The 23,430-nt window shown below is 36.8% G+C and overlaps 4 protein-coding genes across 7 annotated transcripts; 2 read left to right on the top strand and 2 right to left on the bottom strand.

Moving 5' to 3' along the window:
* Positions 1-678: 678 nt before the first annotated feature.
* mettl21cb (methyltransferase 21C, AARS1 lysine b) lies at positions 679-1,590 on the bottom strand (the record flags this gene model as incomplete). Its single annotated transcript, XM_079464908.1, has 4 exons — positions 1,441-1,590; positions 1,239-1,356; positions 895-1,166; positions 679-798 (listed from the first exon to the last, which is right to left on the bottom strand). The coding sequence occupies exons 1-4, from the start codon at positions 1,582-1,584 to the stop codon at positions 679-681; spliced, it is 654 nt and encodes a 217-aa protein (XP_079321034.1). The 5' UTR covers positions 1,585-1,590.
* An 8,555-nt stretch (positions 1,591-10,145) lies between these two features.
* jam2b (junctional adhesion molecule 2b) lies at positions 10,146-14,705 on the top strand. The gene is made up of 10 exons (XM_079465007.1): positions 10,146-10,371; positions 11,743-11,808; positions 11,902-12,012; positions 12,151-12,300; positions 12,400-12,581; positions 12,803-12,911; positions 13,082-13,198; positions 13,309-13,333; positions 13,422-13,452; positions 13,855-14,705. The coding sequence occupies exons 1-10, from the start codon at positions 10,320-10,322 to the stop codon at positions 13,894-13,896; spliced, it is 885 nt and encodes a 294-aa protein (XP_079321133.1). The 5' UTR covers positions 10,146-10,319; the 3' UTR covers positions 13,897-14,705.
* LOC306899050 (piggyBac transposable element-derived protein 4-like) lies at positions 14,476-18,504 on the bottom strand. The gene is made up of 3 exons (XM_079465001.1): positions 18,163-18,504; positions 15,793-17,023; positions 14,476-15,667 (listed from the first exon to the last, which is right to left on the bottom strand). The coding sequence occupies exons 2-3, from the start codon at positions 17,014-17,016 to the stop codon at positions 15,242-15,244; spliced, it is 1,650 nt and encodes a 549-aa protein (XP_079321127.1). The 5' UTR covers positions 17,017-17,023; positions 18,163-18,504; the 3' UTR covers positions 14,476-15,241.
* gabpa (GA binding protein transcription factor subunit alpha) lies at positions 17,601-23,389 on the top strand. Of its 4 annotated transcripts, none has more exons than XM_079465004.1 (10): positions 17,601-17,701; positions 18,971-19,067; positions 19,198-19,342; positions 19,549-19,633; positions 19,765-19,992; positions 20,130-20,324; positions 21,279-21,332; positions 21,529-21,657; positions 22,043-22,235; positions 22,707-23,389. In XM_079465004.1, the coding sequence occupies exons 2-10, from the start codon at positions 18,991-18,993 to the stop codon at positions 22,969-22,971; spliced, it is 1,371 nt and encodes a 456-aa protein (XP_079321130.1). In that variant the 5' UTR covers positions 17,601-17,701; positions 18,971-18,990; the 3' UTR covers positions 22,972-23,389. The 4 variants fall into 4 exon arrangements, with proteins under 4 accessions (XP_079321130.1, XP_079321129.1, XP_079321131.1 ...); XM_079465003.1 differs by having other exon boundaries at positions 17,601-17,908; XM_079465005.1 differs by lacking the exon at positions 17,601-17,701 and adding an exon at positions 17,911-18,110.
* The last annotated feature ends 41 nt before the right edge of the window (positions 23,390-23,430 follow it).

The raw sequence follows: 23,430 nt of genomic DNA, 5'->3' as shown, positions 1-23,430 counted from the left end.
GCAATAGTGTTCAAACTAAATTGTTTAAATTAAGTGAACAGTATCTTAAAATAATTTTCTGGAGTGTATGTGCCCAAAGAATGAGGTCAGCTGACTACCTAATTATGCTGAATGACCAATGTATTCAATCAATAGATTTTTGTTCCCTGATGGCATGGGCATATTCCAAGTATATGGAATGCCAGGATTCATGGGATCAAATTGAGAAAGATTGGTTTAGGGAGTATGAGACATCATTTTCACACATGGATTGGCCACCACAGATTCCACACCTTAACCCCATTGAGAATCTTTGGAATGTGCTGGAGAAGACCTTGTGCAGCGATCCGACACTCCCATCATCAATACAAGGTCTTGGTGAATATTTTATGGAACTCTGGACAGTAATAAATGTTTTGACATTGCAGAACCTTAACAATATGATGCCATGGCGAATGTGTGCCGTAATCAAAGCTAAAGGCGGTCCAACTAAATATTAGAGTGTGACTTTTTTTGGACGGGTAGTGTATATTGAATCCCAGCCTTGGGATTCTGTTGCCAGTTTCACAGCAGTCTTCATTCCCTGCGATTCTGCATCCAAGCCAACAGGTGGAGCCCTCTCCCTTTACTGACGCTGGACCCATGTTTAATAACATATGGACCCTACATTACAGTTTTGTCTCTTTTTTCTTGTTTTGTTCACTTCCTTGCTGTAGCCTGGTAGATCCTTACTCCCTCATGTGGGATATCTTCCAGCAATGTGGTGTTAAAAGCATTTTTGAAGTTTTCAGCAAAGCGCAGGTCTGACTGGAATCTTATCTGTTGCAAACGGACATTCCAGTCAGATATTTGCATGTGTGATTTATAATTCATGCAATATACTTCAATGTGTGCTGTCCTTGTATGGAGTCTGACCTTATTCGCCCACAATAGGGTGGTGCCTGGCTTGCAGAAGTGCTTCATAGTGATAAGTAGATCTTCCAGAAAGTCATGGTGATAGGCCACGTCCGCACACAGCACATAATCGTAACGGTACAAGGTGCTTGGAAAGTGGCGTGTCGCATCCTGACCCCAGGTCAGAGCTGCCACCTGAGGTGTGTACCTGCAACGGCCCCGGGTGTTTCGAGAAAGGTTGAAGTTCAGGTTGTTCAGGATGTCAGGGAGATCAGTTGCTGTGACCCAGGCTCCTTGATGTAATATAGGATGGAAGAAACTTTATTTATTAGCTAAAGAGACTGGCCAGAAATGTCAATACCTACCTAGTAAACTTGTCACAATAGACACCAAGCCTGTTCCTGCTCCGAGTTCAAGTACTGCTTTATCCATCAGATCAATCTGTTCCCGGTTCTTCTCCAAATACTGGCAAAGAGCCACAGCCTGTGTGTACAAAAATCAGTAAATAGGCCATAGAAGTCCTTTGTATTTTCTAAACAACTATGAATTACAAACAAAGTTTCTCACGCCTGGCCAAATGACGGCACCATAAGAGTCGAGTGATTCCCGGATGCTGATCTCCTGCCCAGTGAAGAAAAAGGTTTCTTTCCCAAGGGAATAGAAAGCACTGGGCTCCCAAGCATTCCTCCGGTTTAGTGCCTCTCTCTCCATATATTTACTATCTGGGTCCTCTGGGGAAAAAAAACTATTGGTCTAAATAGTATTTGCTAAACACCTTGCACCTAAATCAGCTGGGTACAAGACCACATAAAAAATCTTATGAATTTATGAAAGGAACAGTTCACCTTTAAAATGACAAAAGCACAAAAGTAAGGTATTTTGGAAATGTTGGTAACCAAAAACTTGCCCCATTGACTTCTATTATATGGACACAAAACCAATGCAATCAATGGGGACCAACTGTTTCCCACATTCTTCAAAATATCTTATTTTGTGTTCTGCAGAAGAAAGATAGTCATACAGGTTTGAAATGACAAGAGGACTTGTAAATAATGACAGGACTTTCATTTTGAAAATGAACTACTCTTTTAATATTAGATTTTCTTTATTAATCCCAGAAATAAACAAAGTTCCAGTATGTTAATATTACACAAAAGTAAAACAAGGAAAATATAAAAAAAATTGTGCATTGACCTTGACATTTTGGATATTGAAGATCTTTGCTACATCGTAGAAGGTCAATTTTTCTTGCTTTTATGAAAGTGCACAAGATGCTCCTTGCAGCGTTTTCATATATTATGCTGTGATAACATTGCATAAAAGGTTTTGAGTACACACTGTCACTAAAATGAAGAAATAACAAGCAAAATAACCTTTGTAATAACTTCTGTATTAAAATAGAAAAGCAAAAGAGAAGCATTTTGTTTGTGGTCTCAGACTTTGGACCCCACTCTTACCTTCCTTTATGATGTTTGGTGGTGGTTTGACAGACCCTGGCTGCTCAACACTTTCATTTTTCTCTGCATTTTCTGAGCCCTTTCCTTCTTCCATCTCCATCATGATATGAAGTCCAGAAATCTCAGCTGTCATGTGGAAAGTTTCAAAAGTGCATGCTTAAAATGAAGTTAATTTTTTTTTATTTATCGTCTATTTCGTTTGCACCCACAAGCATGCAATGAAAACATCAAACACAAAACAGACCTGTAGCTTGAAAGTGGACATCCTCAGTGCAGTTACAGGACATTTATAAAGCAGCAGCATCCTTCTGCTCCACCCATTGAGCACTGAGCTAAATTTACAGTCAGGTACAGCAAGTGGGAGAGAAAGCTCTATGTGTGACAATGTGGGATTGTTGATCCCTGCCGATTCTGTTTCCAGAATGTTTAGGTCTTTGCATTCATTTAATGTGGCAGCCAAGAGGCATAGCTCTTTACTTTTAGCTTGGACAAGACTGATATGTTGCAGTCGGTGTGCAAGTGTGTTGAAAAACTTTTAGTGTCCTTTGGAAGCTCAAACTGGGGTCCTATAAAAGCCCCTTTACAGAATTGATATTGCAGTCTCTCTACTTGTCTCTCCTATACAGGCAAATATGGTAAATGAAGGCCTAGATACTTCTCAAAGCCAGCGGGAGTGTTTTTACTGTTTGGAGTAGCATGACCTAACCGTCAGTTTTAATGGCTGGGATGTTTATATCTACCAAATCAATAAGAGGCTATGCATATGATGTTCTAGCAAAGGGCGTTTGCGGAGTAATTGTGTTCATCCAAAAATAGATCCTGTCATCATTTATTCCCCTTAATATTGTTCAAAACATGTATATGACTGTAAATGAAGAAATGTCTTTAAGTCCATACAATGGATGTCAGTATGGCCAGTGTTATATCGAGGTCACCAGCCCTTTTTTTTAAAGATTTATTTTGGGTCGTTTTTTTCCTTTTATTTGAACTGTTGTGTAGAGAGGACAGGAAGTGAAGCAGTCTGCTTTTATAAAATATTAGCAATCGCAGTATGATAAGACACCAGTGTAAGAATAATATTAATGATTAGACTAGTTATCTCTTCTGCCAAGTAATATAACTGGCATATAATAATTCCTAATTGGGATGTTTACGGTTGACATGCCAGTTTTGCCCTCATACCAACTCCCCTAACCCTATCCACACCCCCAACTATTAGGCCCACCCTGATGGTCCTATGCTGACCTACATAGCAGAGATTACGAAAGGGTCACTAGATTTTACTAAGCCCTCAGGTCATTCTTCCTGTGGGATATGTGAGCCAATGGGACCACGGTATAGCCCCAAAAGCTCATTTCATACCATCGATCGCAGTAGACTTTGTTAAAATAGAAAACTCAAAGGTAATTTATCCTGGTGCCAAAAAAGACTGTGATGATGTCGCATTGTCAGTGGTAGGCTATGTTTAAGTAGTGAGCTTTGCTGCATGCTTTTTTGGCGAGCCATAAAGGTAACCCAACTCTGAAACCCTCTTAATTGTCACACAACACAGCTCAGCATGTATGAAATAGTACAGATGACACAAAGTTCATAGTACATTTTCAAATACATTTATTTTTATTTCACAGGGTTATAAAAAGGGTTTACTGGAACAGAAGTTACGACCATTGTGGCCAATGCTGTTGTTGTGGATTACGGCCAATCCAGGGATGCTCAGAGTTTATCCTGTTCATAAAGCAAACAACATTGAGGGTCACTATGTTAAGACCTTCAGATACATGTGACTTGTTGAGCTTGGTATCGCAGTCTAAATTCAAAATAATGGAGAGACAAGTTTAGCCAAGTAACGGTTCTTCTCAGTTTCTTTTGCTTGTTATCAAAAATAATGATAACACTTTATTTTACAGTCCTGTTTCCCATGTACATACTGTGTACTTATTACAGTATATATAATAACTGGGTAATGACTAGGTTCTAACCCTGAACCTACCCCTAAACCTAAACGTATATCATGTAGTTACCTTACTACCCAGTACTTTCTTAGGTAAGTACACTGTGGGTACACTTTAGGTACACGTACTGTAAAATAAAGTGCAACCGAAATAATATACAGGCACTCTATTGTTTGCAAATGTGTATCGTAAGTTAAGGGCAGTCCACAAACGCGGTGCAGAGACTGTACTTATTTGTGACTACAATGATAGGAGTGGTTTTCGGATTAGTCACTGCAAATCCTTCGCTGACACTCGGTAGCAAAAACACAGCTGCTGGGGTAAAATTGAAAACTGACTCAACCACGGAGAACAATGTTTCTTCTATGCCAAAGTGAGATTCAACCACATATCCCAGAGCGTGGAGGGGAGTTATGCTTTAGATGTTCTGATGGTAATATTTGAAGCATTTACAAAAATCTCTGGCTTTAAAGATTGTATTCTCTTAGCTTCTGATTCGCAGCATCCTCCGTATAGTGTTTAAGACCAAATGCTACGAAGAGATAAATTTTTCCAGAATCAGAGGCAAGGGGTTTTAATGCACATTCAGTGGGGTTTTAAACTGTCTTGTCATCCGTCAAGGGGCTGCTGCTGACCTCACGACAAATGTTCGACCAATCTGTCAGATGAGACTGTTTCTCTCTCTTTATCCTGTAGATGATGCATTGAAACATGGAAATCCAGGCATTCCTGGACAGATGATGGGATGGAAAGAAGTCTGCATGTAAGGCTTATAGTGATGAGAACTACAACGCATTGCCAAAGCCTTTGTGAGAGGTAAGCTTTGTGATTTAACATTGAATGACCTTTTAGTTAACGGCCAACTATTAGCACGGACATGCTTATGTTTTAGTTAAAAATACATTTTAAATAAATGAATGTATGAAAAAATATGTTTCTTTAGTAAAGAAATATTTTTTACTAAATATAATTTGCAAGTATCAAATAAAAACACACAAGGTAGTAACTATAGCTATATATAACTTAAAGGGGCGATGAATTAAGACATCAATTTTAACCCGAGCTTTTGTTATATAAGAGATAGTCATATTCAAGTGAACTTTCTTTAAGTGTCAGAACTGAAAACGCCCTTGTTGCTGAAATGATAACTGTTATTGACACCAGTTTCAGTGGACGCCAGGTCCTGGAATGCAACTATCATAGGTTGAACACCGCCTCCACAGAAGAATTTCAAGGTATACTTCTGTAGCCCCGCCCACTGGTTCCCGAATGACAGTATTGAAGTAACACAAATGGCGTAGAATCAGATAGAGCGAGCAAGCAATAAACATGCAGTTAAAAAGATCGCTAAATATTGAGCAGTATTGTTGGCACAACCTTCCTTTGGATTCCGACTTCAGGATGCGTGGTTAAAGTTGATTTTAATAGACGTTCCAGCTCTTGATTTGGTCAGTCCTTTAAGGTCATAAAAATGTAAGGCTTCCTTATGTAAGGTCTTTACACCTCTGAAAACATAGTTATGTATATTATACCTCATTTATGTCAATAGATCCAGTGTGTAGAAAAAATACACACTGGACCTTGAACCTGCACTTAAGCACTATGTGTTGCACATCTTTAAGCAGTAAGAAGGAATCATATCTCAAGCAGCTATAATGATTTATAATGAATGTAGTTATAGCACTGAAAAGAAAGTTATGTTGACTTAACTTAATTTTATTATGTCAAGGGGTTGCACAAAATAAGTTTATCTAAACCCAGATATATTTTATAAGTTAAAAGTACTTATATTTTATAAGTTAATTGTACTTATATTTTATAAGTTAACTGTACCTATATTTTATAAGTTGATTGTACTTATATTTTATAAGTAAAAAATCTTAATATTTTATAAGTTAAGAGTACTTTTATTTTATAAGTTACGAATCTTTATATTTTATAAGTTGAGAGTACTTATATTTTATAAGTTAAGAATCTTTATATTTTATAAGTTGAGAGTACTTATATTTTTAAGTTAACTGTACTTATATTTTATAAGTTAATTGTACCTATATATTATAAATTGATTGTACTTATATTTTATAAGTTGATTGTACTTATATTTTATAAGTTAAAATCTTTATTTTATATAAGTTGAGAATACTTATTTTTTATAAGTAAATTGTACTTATATTATATAAGTTAATTGTACCTATATATTATAAGTTGATTGTACTTAGCTATATATTATAAGTTGATTGTACTTATATTTTATAAATTGAATGTAATTATATTTTATAAATCATATTCATAATTTCAGCTAAACCATTTTGAATATTTTTTTATGTTCCGTACACTAAAATTGTGCAACCAGATCAATTTAATGGTTTAATTTCTACATGCTAATATTTAATTTAATCCAATAGTTTTTTCATCTCTTATTGTATTTTAAATTGCATTAATATTCAGACACATAAATCAAACCCAATATATTCAACTCCAACTTTATTTTTCTGATCCAAGAGATAGATTTTTGCTCTCCCTAACAAGAGTGCCAGTAATGTAGCTCAGTAATCTCCCAAACAAGAGTGCAATAGAAAGCACATATTTTATTCACAATAAAAGCACATATTTCCATGACTCAAGGTATTCATTGAGTAAATATTCAAAAACATCCCTTTTATAGCTTTAAATGTCCACAACAGTGGCTGTATACATATATGTATATACAGGAGAACTTTGGAGGAAAGCCTTTTACCACCCATTTAAGAGCACATATACAAATAACAAAATACACTTGTACTATACAGAACAAAAAATACTATAGTACCAGAACCGTCCACAGCTGCAACAGTGCACAACGAGGACCTGATGCTGAAATTCCAAAAAACTACAAACAGTTACATTAAAAAAATACTGTAATAGAGAAAATATAACAAATGTTAGTTCAAATGTTAGATCAATATGAAAACAGACTTACTGAATAAAATGAAATATGTGACTTAAATGTCCACTAAAGCTTAAGCTCCACTGAGAATGATAAAAATAGTTGCAAATGAAAACACATCTGTGTGGAGCAATGAGAAGGCTGTAACATCTACGATGTTGTTAAATGCACTTACCAAAACAATATGATCTCCCCAAAGAATAAGCTTTTGGTCCACATCACACCAAGACAATCAGATATGAGAATAACCTGCAACAGAAATAAAAATGAGGAATTAAAAAGATAAATTGTAAACATGAGGAAAAATGTTATTGTCCAACAATCTCAAACTTGTGTCAGCACAAAACATGTTAAAGCCGCCGACTCAAATCAGATCACAAACAAACTAATTTGGGTCCAAGTCCAAATTTTAATAATACCTTAAAAAAATATTCAACAAATTTCAGATTAAGAGTGTGGAAGTGGACAGACAGACATAGACTTCATTTTCAGGAAAGATTATTTTAATAATAAATTTATTTATTCACAGCCGGACTATTTTCTTGCAAGAGTGTTTTTCCTCTTATTATTTACTTTAGAGCATTTAGAAATGACATCAGAAAATAATGCTTTAAATGGTTTAGATGCTCTAAGCAGACAGACAGGAAATTATATATAATATATAAGTGTGATATATAAACAATATAAACAATGTGAGCGATGGTGACACTGATAGTCTAATGTCACTGAGAAGAGTTTAGGTGCAGTGGATGAGTATCTTGTGCTGACAAGTTATTAATCTGTTTGACAGTGCAACTTTTTATATGCAGAAAATGGAAAGACTTAATCAAAACTAAATATTTCTTATTCCCGCCATCAATATTGGGCTCTCCGAGTTGCTAGTCAGCAAAGCTCTACTGCTATCCATCCCTCCAATAAAAAGCCCACTTTGGACGGGATATGCAATAGAAACAATTAAACGATTTAAGAGTGAAACACTGAAGACAAATATACTTAAAAGTATTTCAGTCTTCCAGTGTAAGTGCTGTCATTCTGGTTCATTACGGTCATGATGTAGCCATGAATGTTGCTGCTTGTCACAGAGGCCTGGTCACCATATAGGAGGAGTTGCCTGACAATATTAGAGATAGTGTTGTATGGTGAAAGTCATTAGTATTAGTTATTAGTTTTGGTTGCTGTTGCTTAAGAAAATAATCCCACTCCAAGACTGCCTCCATGTGGACATATTTCCACACTACAAAAATTTTACTGTATACTGGCAATTCATCCAAATGAACTTTTCAGAATTATACATTCAGCAAATCCTTCACCCCATTGATTCTTTATTTGTTTGAAAGATTTTTGAAGATTTGCTTTCCTCATGCAGTCATGCAGGAAATAAATATTAGCTTCTTCATTTCATATTTAGTAAATCCCAACAAAAATTATTACAGTTATTGTAAAAAAGAATATATATATATATATGGTCCCACTCTACAGAGCGTGATTTATTAATGATTTATTAAAGAATCATGAGAACAATCGAAGCATGAAACGTTAGAAATCAATGTTTCACAAAAAATTCCTTGTTCATCTAAAGGCATTAAAAACCGTAGTTTATAAAAACACAAAAAAAGGTAGGCCAAAAAAACTCTTGGTTAAGGCTGAGAAAAAAGGAAATATATAAATAGTTACTATATTCTGTTGAAAGCTGATGTTGACTCCTAACCTCTGTTTCTCTTAATAGTGTGTGGTCGGCTAGTTTGGACCCTTTAATGAAGTTTGTCTCGTAACATGTCTAAAAGTTATATGTGCCTTCTTGTTTATCTATTATCATAATCTTAATAACATTATTGTGATTAACATTTTTTAAGTTCATTTTTAAAGTTGGTGATTTTACATTTCATTATTTCGAGGCAAGATTGCAATATGAAAATGAAAAGGCAAATGTGAAAAAGAAAATGCAAATTTTTTTTTACAAAGGTTCTAATTTTAGGTATGATTTTCATTTTATTTTCCAAGCGCCAAACAAAGTCTACACAAGTTCATTCGAATAAACGTATGTGACGTTTTTGTGGGGGTTACCATTTATGCAGACTTTCATTCACACCCACTGGTTAACGTGTAATTTGCATGATTTTGAAAAAGGAAAAATATAATCAAAGAACTGAAAATCAAACTTTACATTTTAATTTGAATTGTGTCAGTATTATTGCGTTAGCATTAATAAAAGCCTTTGTAAACATGTTTTTGCTTTTTTTCACATTTGCTTTTTTTTCATATGGCAGTCTTTCAGATTTTAGCAAAAATGAAATGTCAAATCACCAATTGGATTTTTTTTATCAATTTGACACAAACAATGCATTGTCAGTGTAAAAATGAAAATTATTTTATTTTTCATTTTGACACATATTGTGTCAGCAGTTATGTATTATGAAATTGCTAATCTGGTTTTCATTTAATCGTTTAATTAAAGTTTTTTAATTTGACACGATTTACCTTCCATACAGAAGTTTGTTTACAATTATCTTTATCTAATATATTTTTTCTCCTAAGATAGCTACCTTATTCCCTCATTTGTATTAAATATCATCAAATATTATGCTTACATGAATATGACATAAATAAAGATATTTAGAAATATAAAACAATAGCAGGAGGGGTGAGTCATGAGTATTGTTTTGGGTGTATATGACATCACATGTATATATATCACAAAGTCCGTTTTTCGTGTTGCATTAACGTGCATGTTAAGCTCGTGTAAACATGAAGAAACAATGCTTAATTTATACTACATATTTATATCACATCTGACCAAAAGTTATAAAAGTTAAACTTTTTGACAAACTTGTTTGTACTTTTTCGCATATTCTTTTGTATTTCATTGCCTTTATCATTTGTTTCGTCTGCGCGTCTGCTCCTTTTTTGAGAGGAATTGACAAAACAATTTAATTGTAGGCCTACCCTATAGTGACAGTTAAGATCTAAAATCTGGAATCTCATCTGGGCTGTGCCTGCGCAGTTCTCTGTTCTTTGACGGGAGCGCGCACCCGTCTTCAAGAACTTAAGAAGAGCGCACAATATCTCGCAACAGTTTCCAACCCGCTCCCAGAGCAGCCGGACAACCTGAGGATGACCTTAACACAGATATCAACTTACCCTGCTTTTCTGTTGTTCCTCTACGGTAAGAAATTTGGTGAAGTTTTGCATGATATTGGACGATGCGTTTAAAAAAAACATAACATGTTGTCCGAAACTAGAACGCTTATAATTCCAAACAGTGAGTAGAAAAAACACTCAGTAATCATCATTTGAATTGTTTACATTTTACAAAAATATTTGTTTGAAATTGTTATATTATCGAGTTAATATGTCTTTCCGGCAATAGAATAAAAATGTTAACTTGTGTGCGTTGTTTGAAAGTTAGATTAATGCTTTGAGGGTCTGGATATGGTGGGTGGGGGTCCTGTAAGAGGCAAACAAACTTCTTAAGGCAGCATTAGAACACATGAGATTCTGAGGGTGATTAAACGTTCATGAAGATGTTGTCCACATCACTCGGATGTGCCAGAGACCCAAGCTTTCATGTTTTAGATGCCCTTTGACTGACTATTGTGTACTGGTCATTATCGTGATAATGGAGACAGCAGCATTCCAAAAGAAAATCTCAATCCCACCCCAGACTATACAGTATATAGCCTATTACTGTTACAAATGTGTGCAAATTAGGCCTCTTTATCAGCATGATTATTTGAAGTGAATTTAACAAATAATAGAAAATGTTTATAAAAAAATTACATGATAATTTTCAGAAAAATACTGTGGTCACTAAAAGTTAAAGTTGTTAAATACCTTGTCCAGTGGGTTGTGATTTAACAGCAGAGTTTTAGGTTACAGAAGTATAAGTCTTTCCCTCATATTGTGGATTCAAAAACTTACCATCTAGAAAACAAAAGACGCTTTCTCACACTTTCTCCAGAAATGCATGAGAAGGTTTCTGTGTTTTAGAAGATTATCAGGTCTGCTCTGCCACCCCCACTATCCAAAGCTTGTCAGAACATCCATTACATACATTCCTACACATCCCTGCTCCTGGCACGGCTAGAGAGAGACATGTGTGTAGGCAGGAATTAGTTTAAGTGATGTTTTGTGTTATATGAATCCCCTCACACAATTAAACGTAAACTGAAAAGCTCTAAAACGAAAAAAGTTGTTGTTCCATTTTTTTAAAACCAGAGATAATAAAAAATTAAAAAGTTCTTGATGCAGGGAGTGCACATCTGCTTGTCGACCCTTCTCCAACATAAATTTTGTCCAGGTCATGAAAACCAGCTGGTCGGAATTATGTGAGAAAAGTTGTGCAAGGTGTACAAGTGATATTTAAAATAAATAAAAGTAGCCTAAGAGTTTTTGGCACAATAAAAACGATTCTTCACCTATGACTAATTATATTAAATTATAAATATAATTGCATGCTCTGTACCTTCCACTGTTAATCATAATGTAAAATATTGTGGAGTGTTGCATGAATCTAGCATCGCTTTCTCTTCTGCAGTTTCTATTTCAGCTTCTGTTACCGTGACTACCAGAAAACCTAAAGTGGAGGTGCATGAAAACACAAGTAAGTTGATTAGTCTTTGCTCAGTGTTGAGTTATACAGAATAAGAGCTCTTAGACCGTATTAACTGACACTTTAAATTTTTTTTTGCAAAAGATGCTGTACTGTCCTGTGAGTTCAAAACAGAGAGAGAAACAAACCCTCGTGTTGAATGGAAGAAGAGGGCCAAAGATGTATCGTTTGTTTATTTTGATGGTGAATTCACAGGTGTGTCGTTGTTTTGCCCACTAATAGACACTTACAATTTTTTTGCCCTTTATTTACAAATTCCTGCAATGAGATTTCTTGCAGAATTAGTCTATGTGTCTTAAGCAAAGCTTAATTTTCTTTATAAACCGTAAACAGATTCATTTAAAGGCCGTGCGTCCATTGACGGGGCAACGATGACCCTTCGTGGTGTTACACAGAAAGACTCGGGAGTGTATCAATGTGAGGTCACAGCCCGCCATGACAAAATCAAGCTGGGGGAAGTCATGGTCACTCTCAGTGTTCTTGGTGAGAGTGGAACTTGTTTTATTCATTTGGTTTTGAATGCATTGTTTTTATCATTGAGCATTAATGCTGATGTAGTGCCAATGCATCTTACGCCGACAGTGCCGCCACATGCACCGTCATGTGATGTCCCCGGAAAAGTCGTAAGAGGTTATTCCCTCGAGATGCACTGCAAAGACAAACTGAGTGTTCCCCCTGCCACCTACAGCTGGTACAAAGACAACAAACCATTGAATACAGCCCCTGAAATCAACTACAGCGTGGACCCCAAAACAGGGACTCTGGTTAGTTTCAATCTCTTTCTATAACATTGGTACAATAAGTACCACAGAGGACCCTTGTGGGCCACCCTCTGGACCCGGGACCAACATGTTAGATTAAAACAGACTAAGCTTTCAGTAACCTTTTCCTCACATGTAAAAACAACACTGAATAAGGTTAGGCTTTGATATCTTTACGACATGTTTGTTTTACATCTGCTGTTTTCTTCTTTGCTTGTGAACAGAAGTTCAAGAGTGTGTCCAAATCTGATGAGGGACAGTATCGATGTGAGGCCTCCAATGGAGTGGGAGCACCCAAAAGCTGTGAAGGTCGGCATATGAGGATATCAGAATGTAAGTAAAGCACAGATCATATCCATATTTTATTTGGATTAAGATATAGACCACTATATGTAAAGAATCAGTTTAGTAGGCACTCAAAAAAAAATAGAAATATTGAGAAATAACCTGACAGCTTAACATTCAAGGTTAATAACAAATCATTTTGTTGTGCCCTGTTTCAGTTGAGCTGAACCTGACTTTAGTTATAGCTGTAGGAGTGGGAGCCTTCTTGCTTCTTCTCTATTTCATTCTAGCCGTCTGTCTGTGCAGGAAGGGATGCTATTGTTGTTGTCGTCACAGTGAGTTCAACTTCAGTCAAAACTATACAGATTGTTGAGAAACTTTATATTCCTCTTTGGTATTAAACTTCTCTTTATCTTGATCCTCTATTGAAATGACTTGCCAACAGAGAGTAAAGGAGACACAAAGCACAGGTATATTAAAATACAAACATAATTAGCTCTTTAACATCTAAAAACTAAAATATTATAATTTATAAACAAGATGGTTATTACTTTTCAGAGCTAAGACCAGCTATAACCCTCCAACAGATGTAAGTCCTGACATTTTTCCTATACTTTGTTCACTAGGCCACAATTCAAGTTGTCTTTACTAATCAAATGAATATTAAATGTGATGTGTGTGATAGTTTTCGCTGTATTTTTTAGTTTCCCTTTGTCTTCCATTGGTCAGCCAAACAGATTCATCCAGTTCCACACCATTGATTGAACCAATGTTCATGTGTCAGACTGGTGAAGCTCATACAAACATAGCAGATAGCGGCACTGTTTACATTTAGTATATGGAAATCAACCTCTTTGCAAATTGAATAGGGGAAAAACAGGACCTAGGAGAAAATATTTTAACAGTGAAAAAATGACACACATCACCTTTACTGTAGGTAAAGGTTCAAATAAGTACTAATACAATGACCATTGTTCATTTGTCTCCTCAGCCCATCAGACATTACAGACACACACAATCCTTTGTGCTATGAAGAGTGTTCACGAAACACCTGTGACGAATGGTTAGTTTGTATTTGCAAAGCACCTTGATGACCCCTTTTGCTGGTTTCTGTTTAAAACAGTGAAAGGAAAAATGTCTCTGAAACGATTGTAAGTGGAGCAGTTCTTATATATCAATACACCCTTTGTCTGGCGAGGCGATTTCAGCTTTAATCCCCTTCTGACTGTGTCAGAATTGTGTTATTTGTGTAATTGTGTTTTGTTTTCTATTGCACTCTACCTGCTCCTTACGCTGCCTCTTGGTCAGGTCATCATTGTAAATGAGAACTGGTTCTCAACTGACTTACCTGGTTAAATAAAGGTATTACTAGTATCATTAATAACTACTGTAAAAAGTTTCATTTATTTTAGGCAAATTGTGTAGCATTATAATTTCCTTGTGTTTTGGATGACCTTGAGATCGAAAGTAGTGTACAGATATTGCACTATTGCATATTTCAAAATGAATGCTTTTGAGTATTCACCTTTTTATTTTGGAGATTTATAGTTATAGTAATATAATGATCGTATTTATTTCTGAGGTAACAGAATTGACTGGTCTCTGTATGTTTCTGAAGTCATATTTATTCATGTTTAGAATAAAAACTAAAGCACACAGACTGTTTTTCACGTGCAAAAAACTTGTTGCATGGACATACTGTATGCAAAGGGATCAATTTTCACAATGCAAAATTCATTGCAACACCTTTTCTTGGTATATATTTTTTACAGATTAAAGGACTGTAGCCACTGCACAACAATCATTGTTTTAAATAAAATAAACAAGATAAGCTTGTTTTTCTATACAGTATTTTATTCATTAGCTTCAAAGGACTGTTAAAATATATTTTTTAATTCATTTATATGGTTATGTATTAAGATCTGATGAGAAAACAATGACATCAAATGACAACCAGGAAGTGGCTGCACTGATCCACAAATGACACAACCATTTCTTCACAGTTATTTGGATAGTCATTCACCATCAAAGACTATTGAATGTGAACACATTTTTTAACTTTGCAAAAATTTAGATTTCAAAATAAAATGCAATCATTGCAATTAACATTACCCTGGTACTGAGCATTTGAAACATTTATTAAAACAAATATACATAAATTCAATTACTTAAATAAACTAGTAAAAAGATAAATAGCAAGCAACAGGTATACGTAGTGATGATTCAATCTGTGTGATAAATAAAATACTTGTGTACAAATTTTCTAGCCATAAACTTCACAAAAATGAAGTCAATGAGGTGAACAGTAATAATTACCATTAATAAACAAATGGTAAACATAACAGTAAAAAAACAGGGAAATGTTAACGAAATTCTCTTCATGAATTCGTACACACTAGGCAGTAGATTGTTATGACGGCGTGTTCCTTGCAAATGGGCATTTTGCATTTTTGGCACATCATGCTAGTTTTTCTGTTTTTTTTGCCACATGCCCGACATCTTTTCCTTTTGATCTGGGTAGGTGCAGTGGATGCTTCATCTTTCAAATGTTGTGCTTCCTTTAGCAAACAGAGAGAGGCTGTTGTGCGGGGAATATACTGTCGTCTTTCCATTAATGGAAACACCAGAGCATTCCCTAGCTGTTCCAGAAAATGCCTCCTTCTGTTGCTCATCCCCCTGTTCCATGAAGGATTTATTTCTGTCCACAAAATAAATGCATTGTAGGCAGACACATCCAACATGTGGAAAAAAAGCACCATGGACCAGCGTGATGATGTTTTTTTGCAGGAGTATTTGCCAAGAACCTGAAAAATGACATACAAAAACAAAACATTTAGCTAATCAGCTGTAACAATCGACGATTCACTTTGAATATATGAAAATAATGAAATGTGGAAAAACACAAAGGAACACAAAAGAGGCAAAATACCTTATTGAGTTTAGAAACACTATCTTTGGTCCGGTTGTAGTCTGAGATTATGTTGGGCATATGGTCTTCCCTGATGCTTACTGTGGCATTTTTGTGATGCGTGCTCATGAAAAGCAAATTTTTTCTTTCAGAAAAATAAGACACAACAGTATGTGTGTCTGTGAAGGCAAACTCGGACGTGTATTCAGCCCTTTTATTGTATGACAGAAATGCAAGTGGGAGTTCTGTGTTATTTTTCCTTACTGGTCCAATCATAGTCAGGTTCTTTTTGAGCAGCTCCTGACCAAGAGCATACGAGGTGAAAAAACGATTGCATGTGATGGTTTGTCCCTGGAGACCAGACGTCATGTCTAGGACCACACGTTTCGCCTGATTCTTTATTGGCTGTCCATCATCAGGTGTACCAGTATAGACCTGCATGTTCCACACATAGCTTGTCCTGGCATCACATGCTGCCCAGAGTTTAATTCCATATCTACCCAGTTTTTGGGGCATGAAGTTTCTGAAGGGACAGCGACCTCTAAAACGGACCAGATAATCACCCACAGCTACATCTGGACCTGGATTAGACACGAGACGAAGGCATTTAACCCACTTCTCCCAGATATCTCTAATTTCCGCCAGTTTGTCTCGCTTTTTCCGTCTTTTGTCCATGCTGCTAAGGCAGATGATCCTTGATAAAGTCATAAACCTGCCCTTTCGCATTGTGGCACAAAAAATGGGCCTTCCCGTCTCTCCATGCCATAAGCTTGCTAAAGGCTCGTGGCGGGATCGATACACGCCTGCCAGAATCAAAAGGCCAATATAGCCCTGTATATCAATCCAGTCCAGCTTTCTCCAGCCTTTACCAAACACACGTTGTGCCTCTAGATTGGTCAACATAATCAAAGTCTTCCTCATAGACTCTGAAAAAAATAAATCAAACGTTGACTTGACATCCTCAGCACGAGAACATGCAAACTTGGTTGGCCCAGGGGTCTTTTTGATGGCACATTCAATCGGTAACGTCCCTGCTGTTTGGATAGGAGATGGATTCCATAATAAGCTCCCATCTTTTGACTGGTAATTCACGTCGAGGGGGCCTGCTTCCGCAGAGACTTCTTCAACAGCTGCTTGGTGATTTGGTTCAGAGTCAGTAATGTTCAGTGTTTCAGAGGCGTGTGCCCAATGCTTAGTACCCGTCTGCTCGCTTTCACCATCATCCTGGTGTAATACATCATCCATGAGGGAACTGTAAACAAAGTCACAAAAAATTCCTTTAAGCTGCAGAAAAATGTAGAAACATGCAGTATTTTGTCAGCCACATCCTAAACATTATGAGCAGTGACGGACCGCCTACTTACCTGTCAATCAACCAATGCACTAAAACAAGATTGAACTTCATGCATCCTTAAACCTAACTATTCTAATATACTCTTTGGTCTTGATATAAATGTGACAATAATATGATATAGTTCAAAAGTCGAGGTCCTAGGCTCACCACGTACAAATGGTAACCAAGCATTGTTACTCTGACCAAATAATTGTATTAGTAGTGCTAGAAATATTTTACTGGAAAAAAACTAACAGCAATGTCCGATGAACCAGTTTTACAACAATGATGTTAGCATTGCGCTTTTAAAGCTCCAGTCAAGCCACCGAGGCACAACACCCTACTTGTCTGCCGCTGGCTATTATTTTACACAAAATAACACAACAATACAGTATTTGTCAAAACTGCATTAGATGGAGTGTATGTAATGTTTCTGTCAGTGGGCAGCAAGGCCTCCTGCTCATCCCCGCCCCCAATGCAATGTTGACCAAAAACCAGTATGAACATTCACTCAACTTATTAGCACACACTAAACTACAGACACCCAGCTTTATTCCTCAAAAACTCTAACGCAACCTTACCGATCGCGACAAAGAGGTACGTGGGCTGTAATTTTATTTGATATGCACTTAAAGTATACAGAAACCATCGTTACATGTTTGCCAGTTTATAAGCGTGTCAGTTTTCCCGCTTTCTGGCGGAGATTTGCGAGCTAAGCTAGTTGTTAGCATCCTGAGGGGGAACTGAGCTAGCCGGAGTGCTAACACTACTGACAATAACCCAGCCCTCTCACATTCGGAAAAAGTAGGTACCAAACTTTTGTGTACTTCAGGCTGATCAATATAACATTGTACTTATTAAACAGAGAGAGAGAGACCACGTAAATGTAAATCGGTGCCAATAAACGCGTGATCTTATTCGAGGGAGTAACGTTAGTAGATAATCCGTTCATTCAGGCGTGTCTCTCTCTCTCGGCAGCGTAAGCTAGGCAGCTAACAGAGGCCAGGTATACATACATATTTACAGTTAATCGCTTTCGATGATTGAAATGATTGTACCTGTCGTGGAAATGACACCATTCACGAATCTTATAATTAAACTCCGTGTTGTTTCCGTCCGTTTCTTCGGTCGCGCGACTGTTTTCGGAAGTCTGTCAGCCGCCGTGACTTCGGCCAGGATTTCCGGCTGCTTTTACATCTGCCCTTCTCTTGTTTTGTTTCCGTTTCTTCCATTTCCGTTTTAACTTTCCATAATCAAAAGTCTTGATATGTAGCTACCCCCGAAAAGTTTCAAAAGTTTTGAAAAGCTGCTTTTTACTTCGATCTTTGCGGTTATATTACGAAATCCAAAACCATTCCAACATGGCAACTGCGTTTGTATCGGTTCGCGCGTCGTCTTCCCACCTTACGTTAGTCGTTGGTGGGAATTATATTATTAAAGTGTTGGGTTTAAATGAAGCCACTCTTAAAATAGATAATGGACAGACCAAAAGAAATGCATATTTTATAAATAAGGGCGTTGTTTGTTTATTATCAGCGACAGTATGGGAAAGATGTTATGATGGGCCTAGTCTGAGGCAAAGCCTCGGTGTTGCGTGAGTGTTGCAGACTTTATAGACTTCATATTCAGTCCACTAAAGTATATGGAACTACTGTACTAAATGTGTTTATCTGAACATTTACTATGTTTGCGACGGCGTTTGATATTATTTATAAATTTGCATACATTTAAGCTGAATTAGTTTCAACAAATAAAGTTTTATTTTGAAATATAGATGTAGCACATTTTTACTGATTATTTAATAAATATAACACTGATTATTAAATAAATGTATTTTTCCCATGTTCTGCGTGCTTTCTGTTTTAGATAAATAAGAAGTTGAAGGGATGTCAAAAAGTGAGACAGAGGAGATGATTGAAATTGAGATTGATGGACAGGAGAAACAGGAGTGTCTAGAGGAAGGGTAAATTCTGTTTTTCTCTTCTTTGGTCTCTGTCGTTTTCTCACAATGTTTTGTATAAATGTTAATGTCAATGGTTTCAAGTGATACTTTTCTCATGTGCCCCACATTTGTGTGTTTTTTTCGTCTTTAGAGTTGAGGAGCAAACCATTACAGCAGCTGAACTGATTACACAAGATATAGACATCAATGAGCCGATTGGTAACCTGAAGAAGTTACTGGAGCCTCGTCTTCAGGTCCAACTGGATGGATATGACATATGTTTGCAAGATATTCTAGTATGTGATTTTGCATTAGTTCTTTTTATCCTTATATAGTATGCCCTACATTTTCTTAGGCTGTGCATTCAGGGCACAACTGCCAGTTTAACTCGGGGCTGTGATTATCATTTGCACCAGCCGAAATGTCTTTAGTACACTTAACGGCACATGTCTATTCATAGTTTAAAGTTTTCTCTCCTGGTCTCTTTCGTTTCCTCATATAGTTACATCCTGACCACAGCCTGTTCGATCAAGGAGTGAAGACAGATGGCACAGTACAACTCAGTGTGCAGATTGTTACGAAACCGGGTAACATTTTATTATCATGAACAGTATTGCAATTGGACAACTATCAACTAGTGCCCTTTAGATAAACATTAATATTTAAGTATGAAGTATTTACAAACCTAACTCACAGGTGCACCTGTGCTTTGTTTTAGGGGAAGAGAAATTAAATATTCTTGAGATTGTGAAACCAGTGGAGACCGTGGAGGTAGTGATCGATCCAGATGCGGCTGCTGGGGAAGAAGGCCATCTAGTAGAGGATGGGCAGGTGATCGCTGTGGAACGAGGTGGCCTTGCAGATGAGACCTCAGAACAGGTGACCCGCTGGGCAGCAGCATTGGAAGGCTACCGCAAGGAGCAGGTTCGACTGAGCATCCCCTATGGTGCGTATTTCTAATTATAATTGAGTTTTAAGTTCTGTAAATGTTGATTTTATTGTTAGATCACTTCCTTTTTTACACTCTTAGCAACTAGGAGTGTTTAGCTATGTAACCAGGTCTATTGGATATCTGTTTGTCAGACCCGGTGCAGTGGACAGCAGATCAGGTGATCCACTGGGCTGTCTGGGTGATGAAAGAGTTTGGCATTGAGGAGATGGAGGTGGGAGGTATTCATATTCCCGGTCGCCAGCTCTGTGCTTTCAGCCAGGATGAGTTTCTCCAGAGAGTGCCCAGTGGAGAGATACTGTGGAGCCACCTGGAGCTGCTACGCAAGTGTAAGTTTCAGGGAGGAAACAAAGAATGTGGGTGTTGGGCTGTCAACATTAACGCGGTAACGCATGCGATTAATTTGTTTTACAGATTAATGTGTTAAAATAATTAAGGCAACATCCGTTTATTTTGTCATCTTTTGTCTAGCTTTACATTATATAATCACGCTCTTATTCATGTGAAGGCTTTTAAGCGCGATTTGAAACAGTTGCTTTGACGCGTTCAATGTAGATAGACAGCTTTTAGCTGTGGGATGCAGCACAATGCAACTTGACAGAGGTCCAGTCTGGTGTAAAAAGCCTGTTTTTGTGTAGTATTTTCGTAGGCACAGATTTCAACGTGCTAAATAAAATCTAAATGAATGCAAAGAGTTGTGAAAATGAGAAAGGGCATCAGATCTGCCTAGAGCTGCAGATCTTAAAGCGGGCTGCTTTGTGTCCTGTCACTAATGTTAATCAAAGAACAAAAGAAAAGAGGAAATCAATGTTTTTTTGTAGATTTAATTCTGTATTTAATTTAAAATGTAGCATTAAAGACTGTAATGTGTTTTATAACTTCATTAAATTTCTGTATATTTCGTACCCGTTAGACATGATAGCTCTCAATTATACTTTACTTCAATGTTGAACAGCTATAATTAATGTTAGAAAAAATAATCAATTTAATGGAGACATCAGTTGCGGTACTAATATCAGAATGTTGGCTTTCATTCATAAAATGATGTTGTTAAATAAATCTGTTGTTTCTTTAATGTGGAGATTAAATGTGAAATTAAATGTAAAAGTATATTCAAAAACATTAATGTTATGTGCGATTAATCATGATTAATCACAGGAAAATGTATGATTAATCAGATTAGTTTTTTAATGGATTGACAGCACTAGTATTTTTCAATGAACCAATCTGCAATTCAAAATTTGTTTAGCCGTTATACAACATCTCTCTTATTTTCTGTGCAGATGTACTTGCGAGTCAAGATCAGGGTCAGGAAGCTACAGTCACCATTGATCAACGTGAGTGGATCTTACATTTGATCAGTTTTCCATTGATTATACTTTTACTGCTCAAATTCTTCAACAAAAGGCCTACACATGACTACTGCTCAGGAGGCTGTCATGTCTCCAAGGGACACTTATGCTTTTATTTCTGTTTTTCATAAAACAAGGCATGTGTTTGTCTTGTGAGTAATAGTTTCTTGCTAATTTCCAGCTATGCAGATCATTCCTGCCCCTGTGCAACAGGCCACGCCCACAACCATTAAGGTTCTGAAGCACAACAAAACTCCCCGAGCCCCCCGTATATCAGGAGAGGAGCGCAGCTCTCCTGGCAACCGCACAGGTACACACACACACACACACACACACACACACACACACACACACACACACACACACACACACACACATTGTAATAAAATCTGCAATGTTAATGTGTGTTGCAATTACAAAAGAACATTTCGAATAGGTTTTGTAGAATTACATTTTAAAATATTATTTTAATTATAAATAAAATGTTCATTATTTTCAATATAGTTTACTCATAAACATGTTTTTATCATACACACTATTGGGTGTTTCCAGAAAAAAAACTTTTAGTTCCAATTCATGAACTCAACATGAGTCACCTCTTACATTTTTAATTGTGGCCAACCCTTATTTAAACACAACTTTTGTCTAAAAAAAAAAAGTTGCACCATTTGTGTTAATGCGTTCTGTTTCCTTAGGTAATAACGGGCAAATTCAGTTGTGGCAGTTTCTCTTGGAGCTGCTGACGGATAAAGACTCCCGGGACTGTATTTCCTGGGTGGGTGAAGAAGGCGAGTTCAAACTCAATCAGCCGGAGCTGGTAGCTCAAAAATGGGGTCAGCGCAAGAACAAGCCAACCATGAACTACGAGAAGCTAAGCAGAGCTCTCAGGTGAGAGTACATCATTTCCTTTTACCACCCCTGGAGGTTTCCAGCTAAATTATATGGTTTCGAAGATATACCTAGTAATCTGTTCATGCTTTTCAAAGAGCTCCATCAATTCAATGTTATACTACATCCACATGCATGTAACTGATATTTTATTTGTACTCACAAGTCTGAAGAATTTCTCAACTTGAATAAGCAGTTCACTATGAAAATAATTAGTTTTAATAATTAGTTTGAAGAGAACACTAAAATGTTATTATCTAATTAATATCTTTAATAATATCTTATTAAAATCTTATTGTAGGACATTAAACAGTTTAGTAAGACATCTATGCTATCAATATCATCTGTAGCAATAATTTAAAAAAACACTGATTTCTGTTTCATTGCATAAGAAAAGTTGGCAAGCATTTATGAGCTATAATCCAGAGAACTCATCTGTTTATCCATTCACTTCCTATTTCCTTATTATAGGTACTACTATGATGGCGACATGATCAGCAAAGTGCAGGGCAAGCGCTTTGTCTACAAGTTTGTGTGTGACCTGAGGACTCTGATTGGATACAGTGCGGCAGAGCTCAACAACCTGGTGACCGAGTGCGAACAGAAGAAACTTGCCCGGGTACAACTGCACAGCCTCGGCCAACCTGTCAACACAGTCACGCTGTCCACCGCCTCTGGGCAGCCTGTCACCACAGTCACTTTGGCTGCAGCAGCTTTAGAGAAAGACTGCTGTTGAGGCGTGGCTTGTTGCTCCCAGCCAATTGGGAGAAAGAGTTAAGATGGGAGGAAACCGGGTTAAAGATTTGACTTTGGGCAGGGTGGGAGACCGCGGGTTTGTAAGCAGATGTGCGCTTGTGTATGTACGTATGTTTGTGTGTCCTTAAAATGCTTTGAATGAGTGCATGAGTGAGACAAAGTATAGATGACTATGTATGAGCTTTCAGTTTTTGTATGTTTGTTCTCTGACTGCAGGGTAGCATTGACTATATTTCCATTGTATATACTCTGTTTTTGATAGCCACGTGGGCAGTGTATTTTGATATTTTCCCTTTGTAAAAGATCTTTTCTTTTTTATTTGGAGTGTCTGATTCCCTCAAGGTGAAGTACTTTTTACTGGCCACCGGAGGGCAATAAAGAGACAGTTGCTTTTTGAATTTCTTTATGCAAAGATTTTCTCATGAAGTGAAAACACACT

This window comes from Barbatula barbatula (genome assembly GCF_947034865.1).
Source record: "Barbatula barbatula genome assembly, chromosome: 9".
NCBI lineage: Eukaryota > Metazoa > Chordata > Actinopteri > Cypriniformes > Nemacheilidae > Barbatula > Barbatula barbatula.
This window is presented reverse-complemented; position numbering and strand designations above follow the sequence as displayed.